We start from the raw sequence: 23,403 nt of genomic DNA on the forward strand, positions 1-23,403 counted from the left end.
ATACATAACATTAGAGATAACTTCCATCACTGCATCTCTCTGGAACCAAATAAATGGCTGTGCCTGAAACACTACTGACACCTAGTGGCAGTATGACAATGATCAATGCATGATGAATCAAACAAATACTATTTACTATGCACCGTATTTTCCTATCAGATTTGTGTGCTGCTAATCAAATATAAATTAATAGAAAATATTAATACGTTGTTTTCCAATGCTATCATATATTATTAAAATGGCCTCTTAAAATGTACTATTTGTAGAAATCATTCTATGTTAGTTCTGAAAGTGATAAAGACAGTGTCCAATTTCAATCAACAGAATAATATGTTTGTCCTTGGTCACTTGCTCATTGCCCGGTGAACAGATTAAATCATTAACTTGTATCAAAAGGCAAAAAAGTTCCTTCAGGTAATGCAGAAATAAGTGGGCTTATATTTTTCTCTAGTCATTCTAATTTCATCTGAATCCCTGATTTTAAGTTAGGTATTAAAGCCTTATTGGTCAATTAAAATAATCCTTCTGGGCTAATTTTATAATATATGGGTTTGAAGGACAAAACTATAGTGCCTTGATGTAATATATATTCCACATAAATGTCTAAATGTCCACATTTCTGTATTGCTCCCCTAAACCCAGATATTAATTTCCAACAATTATTTCTATGGGAAATTGCTTTTGTATGGAAGTGATAAATAGGAAAATATCCAACTCTGACGTAGGTTCCTATGTTAACATAGGAATTTGATCTATAGTGCTCTATAAGTTGTTTTAGAAGCTGTAACAGACTGACCTTAAAACTGTAACTGAGGTTAACAAGTATTTACTAAAAATGTTTCCTACCTCTGTCCAGAGACCCACATGGAGACTTCCCCATGAAGACTCTTTTTCCCCTGGGGCTGCTGGGAGTAGGTGAGCACTAAATGTTGCCATTTGCTTGGGAGGAAAACATTCTCCAGTGATTCCGCCTGAGCTAGTAAAATAGCTTTTGCATCATCGTTTGAATCCACACACAGGCTGCAGAGGAGAGAAAAGGTACAAGCTGCAAACATGGAATTTCAGATCTCAGTCTTTAGCACATGTACAACTACAATTGTAGTTATGTAAGTGAGATTAAAAGCCCGTTCTATTTTTAAACTAACATAAAGTCAGTAGGTCTTTGTTTTATACCATAATCTGCTTAGTTTATTTTATTGTATTACTAGAGGCCTTGTGCATGAAATTCATGCACTCGGGGAGTTGGGGGTCCTTCAGCCCGGCCTGCGCCCTCTTGCAGTCCAGGAGCCCTACAATCGGTCGCCCCGCAGAGGGAGGCCCTGCCCACCTGCTGCAGCGCCACCGGTCAGGTAGCCTGGGCCTCCCTCTTTGGGGCAATCGCGGAGCCCCCGCAATCGAATGCCCCACCAGCCAGTGGCCTGGGCCTCCCTCTGCAGGGCGATTGTGGGGCGATGGCAGGGCCTCCCGACCATGGCATCGCACCCGCCTTGGCTGGCCTGGGGCCAGTGCGTGTCACAGGGTGGTCGTCCAGACAGTCGTTCTGCTGTTCGGCCGTTCGGTCGATTTGCATATTATGCTTTTATTATTATAGATTACCTCAATTAATGAACTAAAATAGAGTAGGTTCATTTGCTAGTGTTAATAATTTAGGCAATAATTTTCAGAATTCAATTTGAAAAAAAAAACTTTTTTCTTTACTATTTATAGTCATTGCCCATTTAGAAATTATAATATTTGGTTCATACATAAATTAATACACGTTGTACATAAGTGTCCAAATGCTGGGATATGTTGGAGGTCTAACTTACCTGAGGAATTGCTGAATTAGGATGTAATATGTATATACAGTATCTAGTAACCTTTATAACTTTTACAAAGCATATATCCCTAAATAACATTGTTTACTTAGTTTTAAGTTTTGTAAAAAGAGCCACATGCTATTCATACTCACTCAATACAAATAAAAGATTTGTATCTAAATGCCAGGACTGACCAGCAGACCCTGAGCTACGGATGGATGATGACTCTGACACGTTCTGTGAAAGAAGGGCTAAGGGACGGCCTGGCTAAAGGAACCAGACAGCCCCGTGTGCCTGCCTCCTTAGGCTTTTACTGCAGCAACAGCTCGAACTAAAATTAACCTCTAGGTACTATCAGCAGGGTAAGCATCCTTGAGAAAACACATGCATCTGCAGTGTCCTTTAAACAAGGACGTTTTGAAGTCTAACATAAAGATTTCAGTAAAATACCCGGGGGCTCAGACTTGTTTGGAAAAGTCAAGGCCAGGGTCTGTTGCCTTCGGCAAGGTTCCCCTAGAGGCCTCCGACCTTTCAGAGATTCCTCCTTATAGACTTTCCAACCAAGTCCCGTGCTTCCCCACATCTAAACTAGCTAACAAAGGAGGTAGGAAGGGACAAGATAGCAAGGAGATCTTAAGCTTTTTAGATAATGGCTATTAAATATATGGTCTGCGTGGAAAAACCACTGTCAGATATTAACAACATCCTAGGATCATTGCAATCTGAAAGAATACTTCCATAGATAGGACTTAAGTAAGGATTTGGTCTAAAATCTGAGAATTAACGTAATCTACTTTAGAGTTTAATTATAGATTTTTAGATAGAATATATTGTTACAAAAGTGGTATTAAAAGCTGTTAAACTGTATCTCCTTTTTAAATAAGATTTTTGTTTTGCTATGATCTTTATTAGCAGATTTTACACTTTTGTCTCTTACATGAACTATTTTTTTTTTAACACAGAAACCTATCTTCTTCTTTTTTAAAATATATTTTATTGATTTTTTTACAGAGAGGAAGGGAGAGGAATAGAGAGTTAGAAACATCGATGAGAGAGAAACATCAATCAGCTGCCTCCTGCATACCTCCTACTGGGGATGTGCCCGCAACCAAGGTACATGCCCTTGACCGGAATCGAACCTGGGATCCTTGAGTCCCCAGGCCGACGCTCTAACCACTGAGCCGAACCAGTCAGGGCTACATGAACTATTTAAACACATGCCCTACTCATAGGATTGGGGATAATCGTTACCGAAAGATGAAGGTGCCAGTGAGGGGCTCAGCCCACACCTGGATCATCAGCGCTTTGGATCCCAGTGAAACCATGTGAATGCAGCCTCCTTCTAGGAGCCTCTCACCAGGATGTACGTGCTCTGCTCCTTCTGACCTGTCGTTCTCTGTGAAAGAAAGATGTCAGAATGGTCAGTAAAGCAGTTGATAAAAACTGGGTGGAAAAGTGAATTTAAAAATATACAAAGCATGCTTGTTTATTTGTAGTAAATTATTTACCCAGAATGGCCTGTTTAATGAAAAGAATTTCCAAAGTTTAGATGTTAATTAACTCCAAAAAAGTACCAGGAGTGAAATAGTAAATGAGTGCATTAAAAGTTACTAAATGTTTTTTCCAGTTATTACATACCATATTTTCCGGCGTATAAGATGACTTTTTAACCCAGGAAAATCTTCTCAAAAGTCGGGGGTCGTCTTATACGCCAGGTGTCATCTTATAGGGCGGTTATATCCCAAACTCTATATTTTAACTGGAAAAGTTGGGGGTCGTCTTATACGCCCAGTCGTCTTATACGCCGGAAAATACGGTATTTTAAAATACTTAATAACTTTTAATGCTAAGTGAAGTAAGCCAGTCACAGAAAAACAAATATCATGTGACCTCACTTCTATGTGGAATCTAATGAACAAAATAAACTGACAAACAAAACAGAAACAGCAGCCTGGATACATGGAACAGACTGACAACTGTCAGAGGGGAGGGGGATGAAAGAAGGTGAAAGGTGAGCCGGAGAACATATCTGCATAGCCCAGGACTCAGACAACCGTGTGACAGTGTGGTGATGGCCAGAGGAAAGGGGCGGGGGGAGGCAGGGGCTGGGTGGAGGCAAATGAAGGTGGGGAAAATGGGGATATCTGTAGTAGTGTCATCAATAAAAATAAAGAATATAAAAAGAATAATAAAATATATGGCAACTGCAGACTAACTGCAGGAATGATGTGACCAACTGCGATGCCACCACAGTAACTACTACAATCTGAGCCACGATCCTTTTATGAATGGGAGGGGCTAACATCAGGAACCCCGCGAATCCTGGAAAGGCACCCAGGGAAGAGGCAGGAAGTGGGGCTGGTGACCTCCGCAGCAGCAGTGTGTGTGGTGGGTGCCCTCACCCTCCCACACGAGCATGCACACACACACACCCACACACACTCACACTCACACTCACACTCACAGAAAAGTACAGGAGAAAATGGAGTTTTCAAGGCTGCCTGACAACTCCGGCTATGGTAAGTCAGGACCTGCCATTACTAAGGCATTTAAGGAAAATAACATGTTAAGAGCAAGTTAGAACAGGGTTATATTCTTACTGTCCAACAAAATCGCCACCCGAAAAAGCTGAGTGTAACAGATAACACAGTCGCCATACCTGTTCCATCGAAACTACTGTCTCGTACACTTAACGACTTCCTTCTTTTCCTGATCTTCCTTCGTTTTTCTGTGCAACTCTCGGCTTCCTGGACGCACTCCACGTTGAACCACAGTGAGACGCTGAACCCCTCCGAGAGGTGCGGCCAGCAGTTCTGGCCCGGCAGGGGCAGGTGCACGGGGGCCACGTGCCAGGAGGACAGCAGCTGCTGGGGAACGCTGTCACCGTCCACCTCCTTCCTGCTCCAGGACACGCGTGCTCTTCTCAACAAGCCCATGGCCTTACTGTTGAGAATCCCAGGACACTTGGGTGATGAAACACCATTGCTTAGATTCGGAGTGTGTAGTAAGGGGAAGGTCAGATAGTGTAAAGGGCTCACAGCAACATCACTTTCAACGATTTTCAGAATACCCAGGAGAAGAATCTCCTAGAGAAAAAGAAAAACAAATAAAACGTTACAATAATGTTACCAGGAACATAATAATCCTGAAATTCAGGTTACAAATGAACACACAAACATACCCATACACATATCAGCATTCCTGTCTAAACACCTCCTATCTACCATGTCATTACATTTTCATTTTTTGTATAGTTAAGATAAAATATGAGACTTCATTCTTAAAATGTGTTATCGCTTGTGGTTAATTTGTTTGAGATTTAAATGCTTTTTATGGTACAAACTGTTATGAGTTGGCCTTAAGTATTAAAAATTAAATACAACCCTAGCTGGTTTGGCTCAGGGGATAGAGCATCAGTCTGCAGACTGAAGGGTCCTGGGTTCGATTCCCATCAGGGCACATGCCCAAGTTGCAAGCTGGATCCCCAGTGTGGGGCGTGCAGGAAGCAGCCAATCAATGATTCTCTCTCATCAATGATGTTTCTATCTCTCTCTCCTTCTCCCTTCCTCTCTGAAACCAATAAAAAATATATTTTTTAAAAAATCAAATATAATAATTATACCAAGGTCATTTCTACAAAAAAAAAAAAAATCTTTATTCCCAATCAGACTATACTTGCTTCTCTTAAATATTTTTAAATGTGAGATAGAACCAGATTCTGGTCAAGGGCAGGCTCAATCCCCGGTCGCAGTTGGAGTGGGTGCAGGGGGCAGCCAATCGATGTGTCTCTCTCATATCAATGTTTCTCTCTCTTTCTCTGTCTCTCCCCCCTCCCTTCTACTTTCTCTAAAATTCAATGGAAAAATAATCTCAGGTAAGGATTAACAACATCAACAAAAAATGCATTTTTCAGCAAACAATAGTCTAAAAGTCACCCATGGAAAGGAGAAGTGATAGAAGACAACAGAAGAGTGTATAATACTTTTCTAAAAACAAGATTAGTCTCAAAATGGTTATAATTACTCATAATTAATTTATGTTTGGTAATTAAAATTATTTAGCATTTCTTAAGCACAAAAAAAGACTGGGTGGGTTGTGGTAAATGGACTATGACCCAAAATATCTGATTAGCCAAAACAGAAGAGAAATGGTTAAGATATGTGCAAATCCTCCTATATAATAAAAGGCTAATATGCAAATCAACCAAATGGCGGAACGACCAGTTGCAATGATGCGCACTGACCACCAGGGGGCAGACGCTCAACACAGGTGCTGCCCCCTGGTGGTCAGTGCACTTCTACAAGGGGAGCACCACTCAGCGCGGTGGTGGTGGGAGCCTCTCCTGCCTCTGCAGCAGCACTAAGGATGTCCGACTGATGGTTTAGGCCCGCTCCCCATAGGGAGCAGTCCTAAGCCATCAGTTGGACATCCCCCGAGGGCTTCCAGACTGCAAGAGGGCGCAAGCCGGGCTAAGGGACCCCCCCTCAGTGCATGAATTTCGTGCACCTGGCCTCTAGCAATAAAATAATTGGAAACTTCACAATAACACAGAGCTGACTATATAATTACCACAACAAAAGAGAAGGTTTAGTGATTTTCATACGTTTTAAAATATTCTATTAAATATCAGTGACAAAAATGAAATTATGGCATATTTACTGTACAAGGAGATTTCTCCAGAAATATTCTCAAAAGAAGGGTTAGCTCTTCCGAACATGTTCTTGAGCTCATCAAAGATACCAACAAATCCACCAGTCCTCTCTGGCAAGCTGAGTTAAAGACAGACAAAGGGAAAAGTTAAAGCCAAGTGCACAGCTAATTAAAGAAACGAATAAACAATTTCACTGAAAAAGATAAAATACTATTGTCACATTTTAAACGGATTATAAACAACCTAATAATCCAAAAATTTGCTAAAGAAATAAAATATGATTAAATACAAACTAACTAATCAACTGACAAAAAAACACAAGAAAATCACTTTCTTTAATGATTGGTTAGCTCCAAGTCAAGTAAAGGTATTATTTAAAGAAGCATAAAAAGGTGATGGGATTAAGCAAAAAACACACATAAAAGACAGAGAACACAGTATGGTGATTACCAGGGAGAAAGGAGGGTAGGAGGAGGTAAAAGAGTGTAAAGGGGGATAAATGGTGACGGAAGGAACACACAATACAATATGCAGCTGATGTATTACAGAACTGTACTTCTGAAACCCATACCATTTTATTAACCAATGTCACCCCAACTGGTAAGGTTTAAAATTAATTAGATTTTTAAAAGCATAAATTAATATAGTATTTGTTAAGTGGTGACCATAAAGTAGTCTTCTCATCTTGAAAATGTTTAAATTATAATTTTTGCTTTCTAAATATAAAATTAGATAACATAACTAAAAGTAGAGATACTGAAGATTATAAACACACTTAATTATCACAAACAATTACTTTGAACATTTGTTTTATTCCATTATGGGGTTTAGCGTAAATGATGGTCTGTTATACACAAATTCATAGAACTTTTACTAGCTAATATTTGCAGCACACATTACAGTGTTCAAAGTATATTTACAGGCATTATCTCAGGTGATCCTCACCCCCTACCCCTCACCCCAAGAAAGTCCTACGAATTAAATACCATCTCGGTTTGAGACTGATAAAATAGCCCTGCGGAGAGGCCTGAGGACAGAGCCCTGGGGAAGCCCATTCAGCAGAAGCACTGACACTGGGCCATGCCTACTGGGCGGGGCGGGTCCGAGGAACAAGAGAGATGATGCATATAAACCACTTCTGAAACCATAGGGCACTCTGCCAATGGAAGCCCTTGTTATCAACCCTTTATCTCACATCACAACAAAATAGTTTCAAAACGATTGTTTAAAACTTAACATTTCAACGCACCTTGAAAATCAGAATCAGCCTGTGTTAAAATACTCAAGAACCCTCCTAAAAGATTTTTCACAGTTCCCTGAAGATTAAAAAACAAAACATAATAAATTAAATTTCTTACCTCATTAAAGCATGAAGCAATTGTAATGTAATAAATTATTTGAATGTCTGCTGTATATACATATATAAGTATCTAAAATGACTAAAAAGAAGGCTATGTGTAGGATTATACACAATTTTTATTTTTCATACTGCTTTTGTTTTCTAATTTTTCAAAACAATGACCAAACATTAAAATTAAATACAATTTAAAAAATATTACCCATTTTCAGAAATATAAAAGGAGGCATTATTAGTTAGCCAACGACATCATTAATTTCTTATGCTACTTTAGAGAACTATGGAATTAGAAGATTTTTAGAATACCACTTGTAGCTAAAAAACATGAGCAAGGTATCATAAAGGATAAGTAATCATCTCAGATAATTTTCAGACAAGTTGGGTTATAAATAAGGAAATGAGTATTTGGGGGCATGAGTGGGATAAATATTGGTCTCATTTAACGAAACACATCTTTTACCTGTTGAATGAGTAGAAAAATATTCTTTTCTTTCTGCCTGATGATTTTCAAAAAACTCTCAAATACGTGGGCAAGCACATCAAGTTTGGCTTTACTAGTAGAAAGCAAACTTAATTCCAGCATGCAAATCTCAGGATATATTATCTCTCCCTGAGTGAGGTTTTCAAGTAAGTCATTTGGACTGCTTAATGCAATGAAACCTTCTGCTTCAGGCTTTACGTCTACCCCTGGAAGGGGAAAGGAAAAGGTTATTTTCATTCCCTAAACACTGACTAGGTATTTCAAATCTCATTCATCATTCGAAAGTTGTAGTGGCGAAAGTGCTCTTTATAAGATGTTCACAAAACCTTTTCCTACAACGTGCCTTTTTATTATGGCAAATATCCTGAGTAATCAAGTCTTACGGATACTTTGAAGATAAATGAGTAGCCTTCAAAGTAATTTTGATCTTCAACAGAACTACAAAAATTATCAACAGCAAGTTTCATAGACATGTGATACAGATTTAACACATTCCTCTGACCTATTGGAAAAAAAAATACTACCCCAAACTTTCTGGCCCCCAAACACCTGAATCACAGGGCAGTTATTTCTTTGCCTGACTATATCTCTGAAAATGGTAGGCTTGGCTGTGGGTTGGAGAAATTCTGTACTTTTTCTTCTTCTAAGTGAGAAACACACAGATAGTGTCTCACTAAATATTACATTCTGGGAAATTTAACTTACATGCTCTTAAAAGAGACTGCTGTGCTCTTGAACAGTATCCACACAGATAAGAATTTTATAAATTTCTAGCTAGGTCAGAATTCCTTAAGTTAACATCTAGTTAGCAAACTTACAAAAAGGAAGCAATCTGTCATTATAAAGTCATGACTGTACTCTGATAAAACCAACACCATTACACCAATGTTTTTCAAAAGCACCTGTTTGGGGGTTGGGGAGGGGGAACTGGAGGAAGATGGTCAAAAGGTACAAACTTCCAGTTACAAGATCAATAAGCACTAGGGACGTAATGTGCGACACGGTGACGATGGTTAACCTGCTGTGTGACATACAGGAAAGTTGTGAAGAGAGATCTTAAGAGTTCTCAACACAAAGAGAAATTTTTTTCTTGTTATTGTGTCTATAGTAGATGGATGTTGACCAAACCTATGTGGTAATCATTTCACAATATATGTAAATCAAACCATCAAGTGGCATATCTAAACTTATATAGTGATATATGTCAATCATATCTCAATAAAACTGGAAAAAAAGCAAAAATAGTTTAATAAATCAAGTTAGCTATATGTATATGCGTACACAGGAGTTGGCAAAAAGTAGGTTTATAGTCATGAGAATGCGAAAGAGTATTGTTATTTATTTATCTATTAACCTATTTTTCCTACTACTCTACGTATACACACACATATCCTTTCAATCTGTGGCTGTTTCTTAGTTCTTTTCACTCTGTTTGGTAAAAACAACCAAAACCACCTGCTGTGGCCCATCAGGTCCTTCTTCATGCTGTTTGCACCCGCCACTTACTGTCTTTTTCTCTGGGATATAGTAAAAGCAGGGACTTGCTCTCCCCTGTATTCTCAGGTCAGTGTCTGTGCTAACAAAATCGACCTCGGGGTTTCCAATCGCAGACACAAACAAGTGCCAGAATTCATGGTGAAGACCCAATGAAATGATGATGCAATGCGCTTCTTAAATTGTACGGCAACACAGATTGTAAAGTAACATTATTATAAACCATTTTGCTAATTAATAATCTGACTTGCAAATCGAATTACAAGTACTTCCTGATATTTTACCATCATCCTGGGCTTCACTATCCTCAGAATTGCTCTCACTATCTGCTTCATAACCTTCTTCTTCAACTAAAAGTTTAAAACCACAACATGCAGTATCCTCCGCTTCTTCTGAAAACTCTCCAGGTTGGGATGACAATTCTTCTTCAGACTGAGGACTCTGCAAGATTGGTGCGATTAAAAGGCAAAAAGTGTAACATCTGCTCATCTTTAGGAATCTAATATTTATCATGCAACTATCATTTTAAGAACAGTTTCAGTATTTCCTTTAAGAAAAAAATCCTATGAATTGATATTTACCACTGTAAGTTATTAAATTCATGCAGCACAATTTCTCAGACAACTTGATTAACCTCAATCATGGGTGGGAGGTCTCTCTAGCATATTAAGCTGGGGTCATTTCAGTTTTACTGAAAACTAAGCCTAACAAAGTACATTCTAGTTATATAATGGAAATGACTAAAAACCACAATGAGGTGAAATTATACTCCTTACAACTTAATGCTAGTAAAATGTATTCTATTTTTACACGTCTGTTCATGGAACTCACCAACTCTGGGCTATATGTTCTAACCACGTTCACCCATGAAGCCCCATCCCACACTCTTTGCTTCTGCTGTCACCCCAACAGCACGACTGCATGCTACTCGTACCTTCTCAGTCACAGCATCACTGTGCTCAAAATCTGCCGCGTGATTCCCCAGTGCAACTCGGAGCAGGGCATCGAATAAAGGCTTCGCCAATTCCGTCTCAATCACCTTTGACCGGGAAAGATGGTCCCTCATTTCAAACAGTATATTTTCCACAGACAAGTTCTAAGGTAAAACAAAAGAGACTAAGAATATTAATAAAATGCTTCAAGAAAAAAATGCAACAGTGACAGATGATAAGTTAATATTAATAAACTAGAGGCCCGAGGCACGAAATTCGTACAAGGGGCTCAGCCCTCGCAGCCCTGGCTTTGTCTGGAAGGTCATCCAGAAGGACGCTAGGAAGGTTGTTAGGCTTTCCGGTCTAATTAGCATATTATGCTTTTATTATTATAGATAGCCAGTCCATTTATCTGCAGTTGATATGAAAGTAAAATGACTATATAAATACCCTTACAAAAACACCGACTGTTACAATTAACCTTTTGCACTCGGATGTCGAGTGTGACTCGACACAGTTAGCATTGGAATAAAGGAATCGAGATAAAAGCAAGCGAGTGCAAAGGGTTAATAACAGTTTTATTTATTAAATGCTTTACTTACCTTATTTGGTTTTGAATTTCAATGTATCGTAAATTAATTATATCACAAAATGAAAAGTGGAAACTTCAGGTTGATTAACCATCTCTAGATTTTATAAATTCCTTGAGACTCTGAGAAGCACTTATTCGCTCATCCTTTTCTCTCCGCTTTCACTCCTGTCCTTGAAGGGAACTGGCTGCCTGTCCACGTCCCGATATTCGGCAATGCAGCCATAAAGATGACATCTACCTTAAGGAGTTTTCAATCCCACGTGAGGCCCAGACACAGGCAGACAAGCTATGACGGCGACCACACCAGAGCTATAAACAAAGTCCTCTGAGAACAGAGAGAGCAGGTGCCTGGAGGCCTGGGAAGATGCCCAGAGGAGGGTTGTATGGGACGAAAGATGGAGAACCCATAGGAGCAGCAGGCACATGGACAGAGGAGGAGATGTGCCAATCGAGGAGCATGCACAGAAGGACAGAGCAATGACAAAGAATGGCGTCTTAGTAGAGGTCAGCGCGGCGAGGCTGGTGGCCCCTGGTGAAGGATGGCAGGGAGTGAGGCTCAACAAGGAAGAGGAAGCGAGACTGTGAGGGGCTTTGTAGCCACACTAAGGGGCGTGGGTTGTAACTGGTAGCAACAAGGGAGCATCGGGACGCCTGGACAGGAGCAACATGGAGGCAGCAGGAGAGTGGGTGATGGAACAGTGAGGGTGGCGAGTCAGGGAAGAAGGGACCTGCCATGTTCGGAGGTTCCTTAGGAGCAGGGCCTGAAGCTGGGGTTCCTTTTGTGTTGTGAAGTACTGGCAGGAGGAAAGCAGAATACGTGAGGGAAGAACCCAGGCAAAGAAGGTTCGGAATAAATGTCCAGCCCCCGCCTCACCGAGGGAAAGCTCGGGAGCCTGGACGCCCACAGGGCTTGTCCCACCGAGAGCATCACACAAGGCCACGCAAGAACTCTGAAACAGCCCGGCTGGCATGGCTCAGTGGTTGAGCGTCGACCTATGAACCAGGAGGTCACGGTTCGATTCCTGGTCAGTGCACATGCCCCGGTTACAGGCTCCATCCCCAGCGTGGTGCATGCAGGAGGCAGCAAATCCATGAGTCTCTCCTCATTGATGTTTCTGTCTCTCCCTCTCCCTTCCTCTCTGAAATCAATAAAAATATATATATATATATTAAATAAATAAAAAAGAACTCTGAAACACATCATTATCACTCAGCTCCCATTACTGCCTACCTAGTGCCTTTTAGCTGGAAACTGTGTCGCGTGTGGGTTTTGCACGTGACAAAGCTTAAACTATGAGCTTCCTGAGGGCAAGGACTGGTCCTGTGCTCTGTGTCCTCCCGGGCACCTGGCACTGGGGTGCTGAGCACTAAGGCGCGTCTCAAAACTTGGAACTTTGAAAAGTACACATCGCGTGACAGCAAGTCTTTACCTGGCCGGGTGGCTCCACTTCTGCCCGGTGCTGACCGGCTCGCGTGCCGTGGAGGCAGATGGCCAGCAGGGCTTCCAGCAGCCGGATGCTCTGAAGTGCGGTCTCACTTGCTCGACTTGCAGGCCCCTCTGCTTCCTCAGGAGCAGCTCCAGCCGCGGGAATCGGGTTCCCGTTTGTGGGAGCAGCATGCCGTGACCCCGATGCACCTACCCTGTCAGCACTCCCCGCTGGACCGCCCGGGCCAGATGGGGTGGGGGCGCTTCTCCCAGTCGAAGACCCCAAGTCCTCCTCCGCAGCGACCTCAGCGTGGGCAGCTCTCACTGGCTCTTGGTCCCCCTGCACAGCCGCAGCACCCAACTTCCCCTGCTCCTCGCCGGGACCCGGGAACAGCCTCTGGATGATCATGAATATCAACCGATGGCACACCCGGACCCCGCCCAGCCTGCAGAGCTGCTTCTGGAACGCTGGGCTCCGCATGTAGATCCAGCGACACATGGACCAGATGTCGGCCGCCTGGTGCATGCGCCCGGGGGACGGCAAGACCAGGCTCTCCAGAGGCAGGCAGGGCAGCTCCTGGCGCAGGGGCTCGCTGGCCGTGCTGTCGTAGCCGGAAGTGTCCTCCGAATCGTTGGCGGGCTCCCCGTCGGAGTCGGCCTCTCTACTGACACACAGGAACGCCACGCAGAGGAAGAGGTTTATCGTGTGGATGTGGGCGTCGTGGGGGGCGGACTTGCGTCTCTTCGGGTGCGCTTCTCTGAGGCTGGCGTAGAACTTGCTGAGGCTCTGAGGAGAGTCGGAAAGCGCCTGCTGGTTGTGGACAGAGGTACCGGCGTGGAAGGATGCCGACTCCTTCGGTTCCTCATCTAGCCCATCCGCCCCTGGAATCGAAGGGTCTTTCTGTTGCTCCCCAAGGCTGATTATCAGAGTTTCAAATGCTTTTAGGGAATGACGTCGAATGCCATCTAAGTAATTTAATTCAATTATTTGACTTACTCCATTACAACTTAAAAACAAATCTCTTATTACCCTGTGAGAGAAGAAAACATACAAGAGGTTTTACAGATAGACAGATCATTTATAAATAGGTACATATATTATTTAATTTAATGAAACTTAAACTGGTTTTAATATTAAATATTTTGGGTACATATACTATAATTGTTATTGCTGCATGAGGCATACACTAAACAAACACTACCTAATTTGATTAATCAACCATGTGGCTTAAGTTCTTAGATGTGACCAGGATCTCAAGTTACTTTCTAATGATTTTCATATTCCTCTTCAAACACCAAATATATATCCTATATAATAAAAGCCTAATATGCTAAGTGTCCGACCGTTCGTTCGACCAGTCACTGTGACGCGCACTGACCACCAGGGGGCAGACACGCCAACCCGTAGGTTAGCTTGCTGCTGGGGTCTGGCAGATGGGGACTGAGCCAGACGGGCCAGACATGCCCTGGAGCCCTCGTGCGGTCCCTCCCTGTCCCCGATCATACACCAATAGGGTCCCTCAGTCTGGCCTGCACCCTCTCACAATCTGGGACCCTTCGGGGGATGTCGGAGAGCAGGTTTTGGCCCCATCCCTGCAGGCCAGGCCGAGGAACCCCACCCGTGCACAAACCTGTGCACAAATCCGTGCACTGGGCCCCGAGAGGCCGGCCAGCCCCGCCCCCTGGTCGAACTCCCGGTCTAGGGGACAATTTGCATATTAGCCTTTAATTATATAGGAAGATACGGCTTCAGCATTTAGAAAGAATGAATTACATGTGTCCCAAGTTGAATGAAGCAATTTAGGGAAGAATATTTTGCTCCAAATAGCAGATTCTATAGAAGTTCTAGATGCCCAAGCACCAGCACACGCAGCTGGACGCTCTGAAACAGGCAGCCATCTGTGTGTCTCTTTGTCCATCTGCCTGTGGCTCACTAAGGAAGAACCCAGCTACAGATCTGCAGGTGCTCAGCTGTCTCAGGTGAGATTCAGGGTCTGCATCACTGGAACCCTGGCAATAACTTTAATATAAATCAGCGCAGCAAAGACCCAGGTTGTCTGCCAATATGCCAATGAGTTACAAACTTTCATATCAAAGTCAGTTCTATCGAATCAATGTTAGATTGCCAGGAATTTAAAAAATTATTGTAAAGATAATGATGATACGTGGGTTGTATTTTATTGTAAGTTTTAAAATGGTATATGCATTAGTTTAAAAGGCCAGGCTACCTACCCGAAGCAAGCTTTATTTATAGAACTATTTTTTAAGTACCCAGACTTGATAATCACAAAATCTGGAAAGCTCATTGGTGAAATTCTAAGTAATTTTAATTTTCTTCTTTTTTGCTTTTCTGTATTTTCTAATTTTTCTACATATATTGCTTAGGTAATAAATATAAATATGGCATCCTATATAATAAAAACCTACTATGCAAATCGACCAAATGGTGGAATGACCAGTCCCTATGACATGCACTGACCACCAGGGGGCAGGCACTCAATGCAGGAGCTGCTCCCTGGTGGTCAGTGCGCTCCCACAGGGGGAGCACTGCTCAGCCAGAAGCCGGGCTCACGGCTGGCAAGCACAGCAGTAGTGGTGGGAGCCTCTCCCGCTTCCACAGCAGCACTAAGGGCCCCTCGGGGGATGTCCGACTGCAAGAGGGCGCAGGTCGGGCTGAGGGACCCCCCACCCCCAGTGCAAGAATGTCGTGCACCAGGCCTCTAGTGAAAGAATAAAGGGCAGAGATAACTCAAAGGCATACAATAAGGAAGATACCTTCCCACACACATACACACCTTGACTTCAGCAGGGCAGGCAGCGTTTTCAAATAAACCTGAAGCACTTCCTGAGACAAGCACTGGTTTTGACGGCCACACACGTGCGTCTGGGCTGAAGGAACGCTAGGGTGCTGGCAGTGATGGGCCAGTTCTACTCCTCTCTGGAGCACAGGGTTAAAGATGTAATTATACAATTTCCACCGAACCACCACATTGCCTTTCTGCATTAAACTGCAAATGTGGTTCGCAATCTGCACACTGTGCAACCTGTCTTCTTCAAAGACGAAATTCTGATACGCCTCTAGGGCATCCCACCTCCACAACAAGTCCTCAGACGCGCTGCTGGGCAGGATCCCGGGACACCGGTAGGGGCTGGGCAGGCCCGAGGCGGGCTCCTCGTCTCGCGCAGGCCCCTGCAGCGTTTCTTCTAATTTGGCCAGTTGATCAGAGTCAACGGTACAAACGTTGCAAGCTGCCTTTTTCATTCTTGGCGGCATCTCGGCGCCTCCTAGCTGATCTAAAATAAGCCTGTTTAGGACGTTCAATATATGCTGCTGGAAATGCTTCAGCGCCGGCAATTTAAAGGCGTGGAGCAGAGGGCCGATGACGGACTTGGGGTCCATGCAGCAGCACAGCCCCACGTCCTGGACGCCGGCCAGGACCTGCACGCACGTGCTGCCCAGGGAGGCCTGCTGCAGCAGGCGCAGGCACTGGTGCGCGCACACGGCCAGGCAGCAGCACCGCTCGGGGTAGTGCACGGCGCCGTCCGGGGTCTCCTCGAAGGGGTTTGTGGAAACCTGGTTTTTAAAAGCCGAGACCAGGAGCCCCGAGAGATCCCGGTGGTGATGCATGAAGTGGGAGTATTCACACCGCCGGTGCCTCTTCCGGGTGCACATGGACTGATGGAGCTGCTCCGATTTCACCTTTTTGACGGTGCTCATTATCCTCAGCACGCTGCTTATCAGGGCTCTCAAACGGGCGGAGGCCTCGGCAGGGACGCCGTCTCTTAAGATCAGCCACTCCATTTGCAGAACGGCTGTTTCGAACAAGTGAAAGCCCTGGTGCTGGATGAACTCCTGGACCAGGTCCATGGCGTGGCTGAAGAAGAAGGGGTTGGAGGCTGCGCCGTGGAGGCAGCAGGTGAGGAGCTGCAGCAGCCCCTCCAGAAGCTCGGGCAGCAGGAGGGCCCGGTGCCGGTACCGGGAGAACACAAACCCCTCCCGCACCTCCTGCAGCGTCGTCTTCTGTCTCGGGGCAAAGGGGTCCGGCTGTTTTTCCAGGCAAGTTCTAATCTTTAAAGCTGCTCTGAGTAGTTCGGTTAGATTCTTTCTGAGACTGTCCGGCATCGTCCCCGCAGCACTAACATCCACTGACAGGAGATGCAACACTGTCCGGAAAAGCATCCGTTGGATCAAGGCCACCGGCTCTTCAGTCCAACCTGCAGAAACCACCTGGCTCTCCGCGCTGCCCCCGAGATCACAGCTGTCCCCAAAGCCGGCGAGGAACTCCGTCAGGGTGGGCACGACGCTGGCTGCCAGGGCAGAATTATGATTCAAGTTCATGTCAAACTTACAGACTTTCTCTAGTAAAGATAACAAAACGTGACATAAGTCAAATGGAGAATTGCTCATGTGACTGATAATGGACAAGGCAGCTGGCTCACTTAAGACGTCCGTGTCTGCCTCCTGGCTTGGCATCATCTCTTGGAAACTTCCCGAAGCCACGGTCTCGGGGGGAGTCTGTTCTCTGGCTGACAGGCGGTTGGGGTGCGCTGCAGGCTCGCCTTCTTTAGAAGCCTGGGCTACAAAAGGCTGCAGCTGGGGGGGCCGCCGGGGCCTCCTGTCGCCCGAGTCGGCCTCTGAGCCCGAGGTGGAGAGCTGCGTCCTTCTCGCATCTCTTACGGAACAGGGGTGGGTGGCTTTACGCTGTCGTCTGCTTTTCACTTTTGCAGAAACCTGAGCCAAAGGAGCACTCCCTTCTAAGTATAATTTTTCCTGAGTAGATCTTTGTGAACTTGAGTTCTTTTCTTTGGTCAGGATTATATCAACTGAGAACGGTAGATTAAAATCTAAGGACACGAAAAAGGAAATTTTAGAATGCCTTAACATGTTTTCAAACTCAGTTTGTACTCAGCACTCATTTTAGGAGTTTCACCTCAGTCCCCTGGCCCTGGGCTGTTGTCCTTTAGCTATTGTTCCGTCCCTCGGTCACTCCCCCCACCCCCCCCACCCCACTTATCTTTCTCATGATAAGTACCAGATTCGATTAGTTCTAAGGGTACGAACTGATCCAGAAACCATAAAGGAGAACAGAATTGGAAAAATTAATCTAATTTAAAACCATAAATTACTGTATTCTTCCGTTACCAGAAGAGACTCTAGGCTGTACAGCACCACTGTTCACGCCATTTTACAGGCCTCCTGCAACAGCGCAGGCAATTAAGATGCAGGGGTTTAGTATATTCTCCAACACAGTCCAGTATTTAGGTTATAGCCCTGATGTAACTTAAGAACCTTACGATTTCCCAAAATTATTTCAAAATCATACAACAGATACCCAATATTCTCTAAGACTGACGTTAAAAGCGACCATCACGCAAAGTATTTCCGGAGAGTGCCATGCGCTGAACCAATCTTATTGCCTACGTTCCCCGTGCTGTCCTTCACATCCCTGTGACTGCTCTGTTCCTGCCAGCCTGCACGGAAGCAACTTTTCAGGGGCGCATTCTCCCAGTGGAATTTTGATAACACGAGGGACACGTCTAGAGGCAGTGCCTGTCTGCAGTCAGAAAGGAAAGAGAAGAATCCTACCTGCTGCCCGTTCTTCCTGAACAGGAATCTTCCACACCAGCGGGAGGAGGGACAGGAGGAGCGTGAGCAGCTCCTCCCTGCAGGTCAGCGCCTGGATCAGAAACGGAAAACCCCTTCACGTTCCGAGGGCAGGAGGCGCGTTAATTCCTAAGACCTTGTCTCACGTTCAACCAAAAAACCCTTCCCCCTGAAAGACTGCATTTGGGAAGCTAAGGTCCCAACGAACTCATCTCACATCCAGTGAAAGCTGTGGTACTCTTCAATTTATAAACCTTTCCAAAGACAGGAGAATGTAAGAGTAGCTGGCGGTATTTAGCATGTTCTTGCTGATTTAAAAAAAAAAATAGCTCCCACAGCACCATGCACATTGCAAGAATTCCTCACCTACGAAAAACCAATTTGCCAGGTGAAAATGAAAAGCTAAGTCCTATTAATTAGCAAACCAATAATATCAAGTTATTAGAAAAACATCTTCATGCAGTTAAATGTAAGACTCAGAGAACACAATTTTAAAAAGAGAAACAGACATGAACAAGTAAGACGTAAAAAGAAAGACGTATTAGTGAAGGAAATCCAGTGTTTACGGTCGGCACGCTACGTCCACAGCACTTACTGTCTTACCCTTCCTGCAGGAGATGGTCCGAGCCCCGGAGAAGGTCCCCGCGTTTGGTCCATAAGATACACACACACACAGTTAGAGAACAGAAGGCACGTGGCGTGAGTCGGGACCCAGGTGTGGCACAGGTGCTCAGACAGGAGGCACAGAAAGGAGCGAGCGTGTCAGGCAGAGGCGTGGACTGGAGCTACAGAACTGGAGCGGGACTCCCCCCTGGGCCATGGTGGCCCCGGAAGTAAGGACAAGTCAAGTGTAATTCCTCACATCGTGCGTGAGGAGGGGCCAGGGTGACCGGTCAGATCCGCCTGGTGACAGTTTCAAATACAATGAAGACAATGAATAAAGGGGGGGGTGACAGAAGGAAAGGGGGGCATTTGCAGCCTATTCAGGAGGCGCCACTGGAGCAGATACTTAATTGGTGGGAAGAAGGAATCCATGCAAAGATGTGGAGGCAACAGCTCCTAGGAAGCATATAAAGTAGAGAAAGGGCGGCCCGGGGAGAGCCCGGGATGAGGCTGGAGGGCGCAGGTCAGCGAGGCCTCACGGGCCACGCCGCGCAGGAGGTTGAATTTACCTCCAAACACCACGGGAAGCTTCTCAAACACACTTCCCAGCCCCCCTCCAAGCCTGGACTCCCAGGTGCAGGCCTCAGTGCTTAGCAGCCATGCCCTCTGCACCCAACGCCTAGGCCATAGTTGGGTTTTTATAAACACTCTCTGCATTGAAGTCTTTAAATTCTGGATTCAAAGTAAAATTGTATCAAGGGGCCCCACTTCTGTATTCTCTACTTAAAAAATAACAAGATGCCTTCCATGCATAGCGCAGGCTCAGTATGAACCTAAACCTTTTTTAGGGTGCCGCAAAATGTATCCGGCACAATTACCCTGAAAACCTTCACACCAATTCTGGCCCTTTCCCTTGAGCAGACGAGGATGCAACATTCCAAGGGAGCTTGCAGAAACGTCAAGGATGTGTGAAGTGCTCCGGACACGCTGTCCTTGTCACTGAGCCCTGGGTCCCCAACAGGACACTGGCAAATCGTCCCTGCCCCGTGCACAGGCTCCTGCTCCTGGCTCTGCCGGACGCTGCCGGGACTTCTCCTTCCCACGGAGCTAAGGGCGCGCTGGCTCGCTGCCCTCCAGGCCCAGCCCCAGCCCCCCATACCTCCCCTGTGAAGCCTTCATCCCGCGCCCACCCAGGATTCCTGTCCTCCCCACTCAGGACCATGCCCGTGGCCCCCACTCCACCCAGTGCACTAGTGCTTGGGAACCCCAAGAGGGAGAGGGAAGCAGGTGCAGGTTTGGGGTTGACCCCTCTGAGGGCACTGCTGCCCTGAGGACACTGTCACCCCCACTGCCCGGTGCAATAGGGGAGCGGTTCTCTCCTTCCACCATCACCACCGTTTCTAACCGTTCGCCATGGGGCGCTCTCGCGAACCTTCCAGACCGAGTGCCTTTTAGGCATGGTACACTCCCAGGTATTTCTCCTTCCCAGTCCTGAAGGAGCCGCACGCGTAATTCTAATCCTTCTGCAAGTCACAAGATCTTTTCCTCTTATTTGTGGACAGCCCTCTGTTTCACACCACAGCGTCCAGAGAAATAGTGGGCGTTACCTCTTACCTTCCAAGTGGAAAGTTCTCACCGTGCCATGGAGGCAAAACGTGCCCTAGCCAGCCCTGTCCCTGGCTAGCCTAGACTGTCCGTCTATAGGAATCATCCCACTCCTCACGCAGCACTGACACTATGCTTCCCCCATGCAGGGAAATGTCTGTCATTCCTTTTTAAATTCCCCGTAGCATAATACCCAGTACAAGAAGCCTCATTGGCTGGTAATTTTTCAGTTCCATTCAGGAAACCTATTTTACGTGCCGACCAGGTGTCAGGCACGATCCCTTTCACGACGCTATTGTTTAGACTGGATGTTATATTAGCTGCCTCGCCTAGCCACCCAAGAGGTGGAGGCACGACGGGAGCGGAAAGGCGAGGGAGTCGGGAGAAGCAAGGGCTGAGATCCCAAACCAGACCACCATCTCTGAAGCCACAAAGGAAGGCGGGCCCCGGAGCAGTGGGTTCGAGGACGTCAGGATGACATGCCAAGGAACTTGGACTGTTTCCAGAACTAACACAGCTGAACGGGCACAACCCAAACTTAAGAAAGAGAAAGAGCGAGAGAAAGAGGGGAAGAAGGAAAATCATGCATAACATAAGCACAGCAAATCTATATTTAATTTGGGGGGTTAATGTAAACATAGCCATGTGATTCCCCACGGCAATATATTCTTGTGTAGTACAATGGTCAGTGTCTCTGAGAAATTGTTTTTAAAATGTTAATTCACAGCAGGTCTCCTCAGAATAGCCAGATGGCTCTGACCCAAACGGTTAAACAGCGGGGGACATAAACAAACCGTGGCGTCCAGACAAGCAGACGCCCATCAGAAACAGAAAGCAGAGCTGCTGACTCACATGGACGGGAGGACCTTGGAGGCTACACGACAAAGCAGTGGCATCTTGCAAGGGGCCGGGAGGGACAGACTGCAAAGGAGCCGGGCAACCCCTCTGAGGGGTGGAAAGTCCTACACGTTGATGGCGTGGTGGCCACACAGGTGAATATATTGGTTAAAACATCCCAATGTACACTTAACATCCGTGCATTTACTACACGCAGTGAGGGAGAAGGGGGCGTAAGAGCTCAAGTTCCTCCTGAGACATGCAGCCTGGGACCCAGCGTTCTGATTCCGCCTTAAATGATTAAATCTTGTGCAATTAAATTCCCCTCAAGGATCCAAATGATCATGCTTCATTCCCTGGCTTAAGCAATGAAATATTGATAAGCCCTGTTTTTCATAGGCTATTAATTTCACTCTACTTCTACTGTTCCTACTATCACTGCTACAGATATCCCAAAAAGTAAGTGAAGGGGAAAAGAAGGGATTAAAAAATATCAGCATAGGAAACACAGTATTCAATTATGACTTGAATGATTGGAGTCACTGAATAATATATTAAAAGTTATCTCATGACTTAAAAGAGAAAGCAGAAAATCTATAGCGATCCAAAGTAGATTAGTGTTTGCTTAGGACTTAGGGAAGTGGAAGGAATAGGAGTGACAGGAAAAAGGTGTAGGGTTCTATGTGAGGTGATGGAAATATTATAAAATTGTCTGGCTGTGACTATACTAAAGAACACTGAATTCTGTACATATGAAATAGGTGAATTCCATGATATGTGAAATATATCTCAATAATGCTGCCATTAAGAAAAAGCCTTTGTGCCTGACCAGGTGGCTCAGTGGGTTGAGCATCATCCTGTGCACCAAAAGGTTGCCAGTTCAGGCCCTGGTCAGGGCACATGCCTGGGCTGTGGCTCGATCCCCAGTCAAGGCATGTACAAAAGGCAACCAGTTAATGTTTCTCATATCAATGTTTCTCTCTCTCTCACTCCCTTTCTCTCTCTAAGCATATCCTCAGGTGAGGATTAAAAAAAGCCATTGAGACTTTCACTGAGATTGCACTGGAATCTATAGATCAATTTGGAGAAAACAGTATCTTTACAATACTGATTTTTCCAATACTATATAAAAATTCCATAGTTCTGAATTTATTTGGGTCGTTTTTAGTTTCTCTCAACATTTGCTCCTCAATATTTATGATGTTATTTATATAGTATCTTTTAAAAAGAGAAAGCACTGAATTGTTCTAATGTGGGGAAAGACGAACAGAGCATGAGATGAATATGAAATCATCAAGATTTCAAAATAAAAAAAGCACCACATGTGGTCTAACAAATAATTTTTCCTGGTCACACAAATATATAAAACTTAAATTACGTTTAGTGACACATTTAATAAACCACATTCATGAAAAAGAATAAAATTACATAAACCTGCAAATATTCAGGAATGATCCATGATAGGTGAGCACCACAGTGAACAAATACTTCCTCATATTTGTTAGGTTCCTGAGCTTACAGTGAAAACAGAGGCGGTGTTCAGTTTTAGTCTCTGTATTTATCCAACAAATGTATTTATTAGAAATGTGCTGTCAGATCACAGAAATTTAACAATGGATAAGTGTACATCTAACGCCAGTGACATTTAAAGTGGTTAGACATGCCCGTCAAACTGGTGCTACGGAGACCTTATAATCTTGCCAATTCAAGTTAACTGAAATACTCTCTGACTACATTAATTCATTCCCAGGAAGCAGGTGGTGGAGTTTTTCTTTCATAAAATAAATATTTGTTTTCTCCTAAAATTTAATTAAGATACAAATCACATTTGGGCTTCAGGTTAACCTGAGTTACTTAAATGTTTCTGCGTCTCAGTTTTTCATCTACAAATGGAGGTTGGATGAAAACATGTCTGTAGTTCCTACTGGCTTTAAAATGTTCATTCTAGAAGAAGGAATCAGCACATTACTACCATCATACAATCCTTTCAGCAAACACATAATGTACTAACGTACGTGAAT

At 44.5% G+C, this 23,403-nt stretch overlaps 1 protein-coding gene across 1 annotated transcript in view; it reads right to left on the reverse strand.

Moving 5' to 3' along the window:
• Positions 1–23,403, reverse strand: part of LYST (lysosomal trafficking regulator) — a 77,667-nt gene that overhangs the window by 42,519 nt on the left and 11,745 nt on the right. Inside the window, exons 3-13 of the mRNA XM_008149782.3 lie at positions 18,320–18,410; positions 15,528–17,577; positions 12,737–13,763; positions 10,717–10,878; positions 10,067–10,223; positions 8,268–8,494; positions 7,700–7,766; positions 6,459–6,568; positions 4,459–4,885; positions 3,051–3,195; positions 847–1,020 (exon numbers count right to left, since the gene is read on the reverse strand). Of these exons, the coding sequence (XP_008148004.2) occupies positions 847–1,020; positions 3,051–3,195; positions 4,459–4,885; positions 6,459–6,568; positions 7,700–7,766; positions 8,268–8,494; positions 10,067–10,223; positions 10,717–10,878; positions 12,737–13,763; positions 15,528–17,577; positions 18,320–18,410 (4,637 nt within the window). The remainder of the gene's footprint in view (positions 1–846; positions 1,021–3,050; positions 3,196–4,458; positions 4,886–6,458; positions 6,569–7,699; positions 7,767–8,267; positions 8,495–10,066; positions 10,224–10,716; positions 10,879–12,736; positions 13,764–15,527; positions 17,578–18,319; positions 18,411–23,403) is intronic.

The sequence above is a fragment of the Eptesicus fuscus genome, chromosome 24 (genome assembly GCF_027574615.1).
Source record: "Eptesicus fuscus isolate TK198812 chromosome 24, DD_ASM_mEF_20220401, whole genome shotgun sequence".
In the NCBI taxonomy this organism is placed as follows: domain Eukaryota; kingdom Metazoa; phylum Chordata; class Mammalia; order Chiroptera; family Vespertilionidae; genus Eptesicus; species Eptesicus fuscus.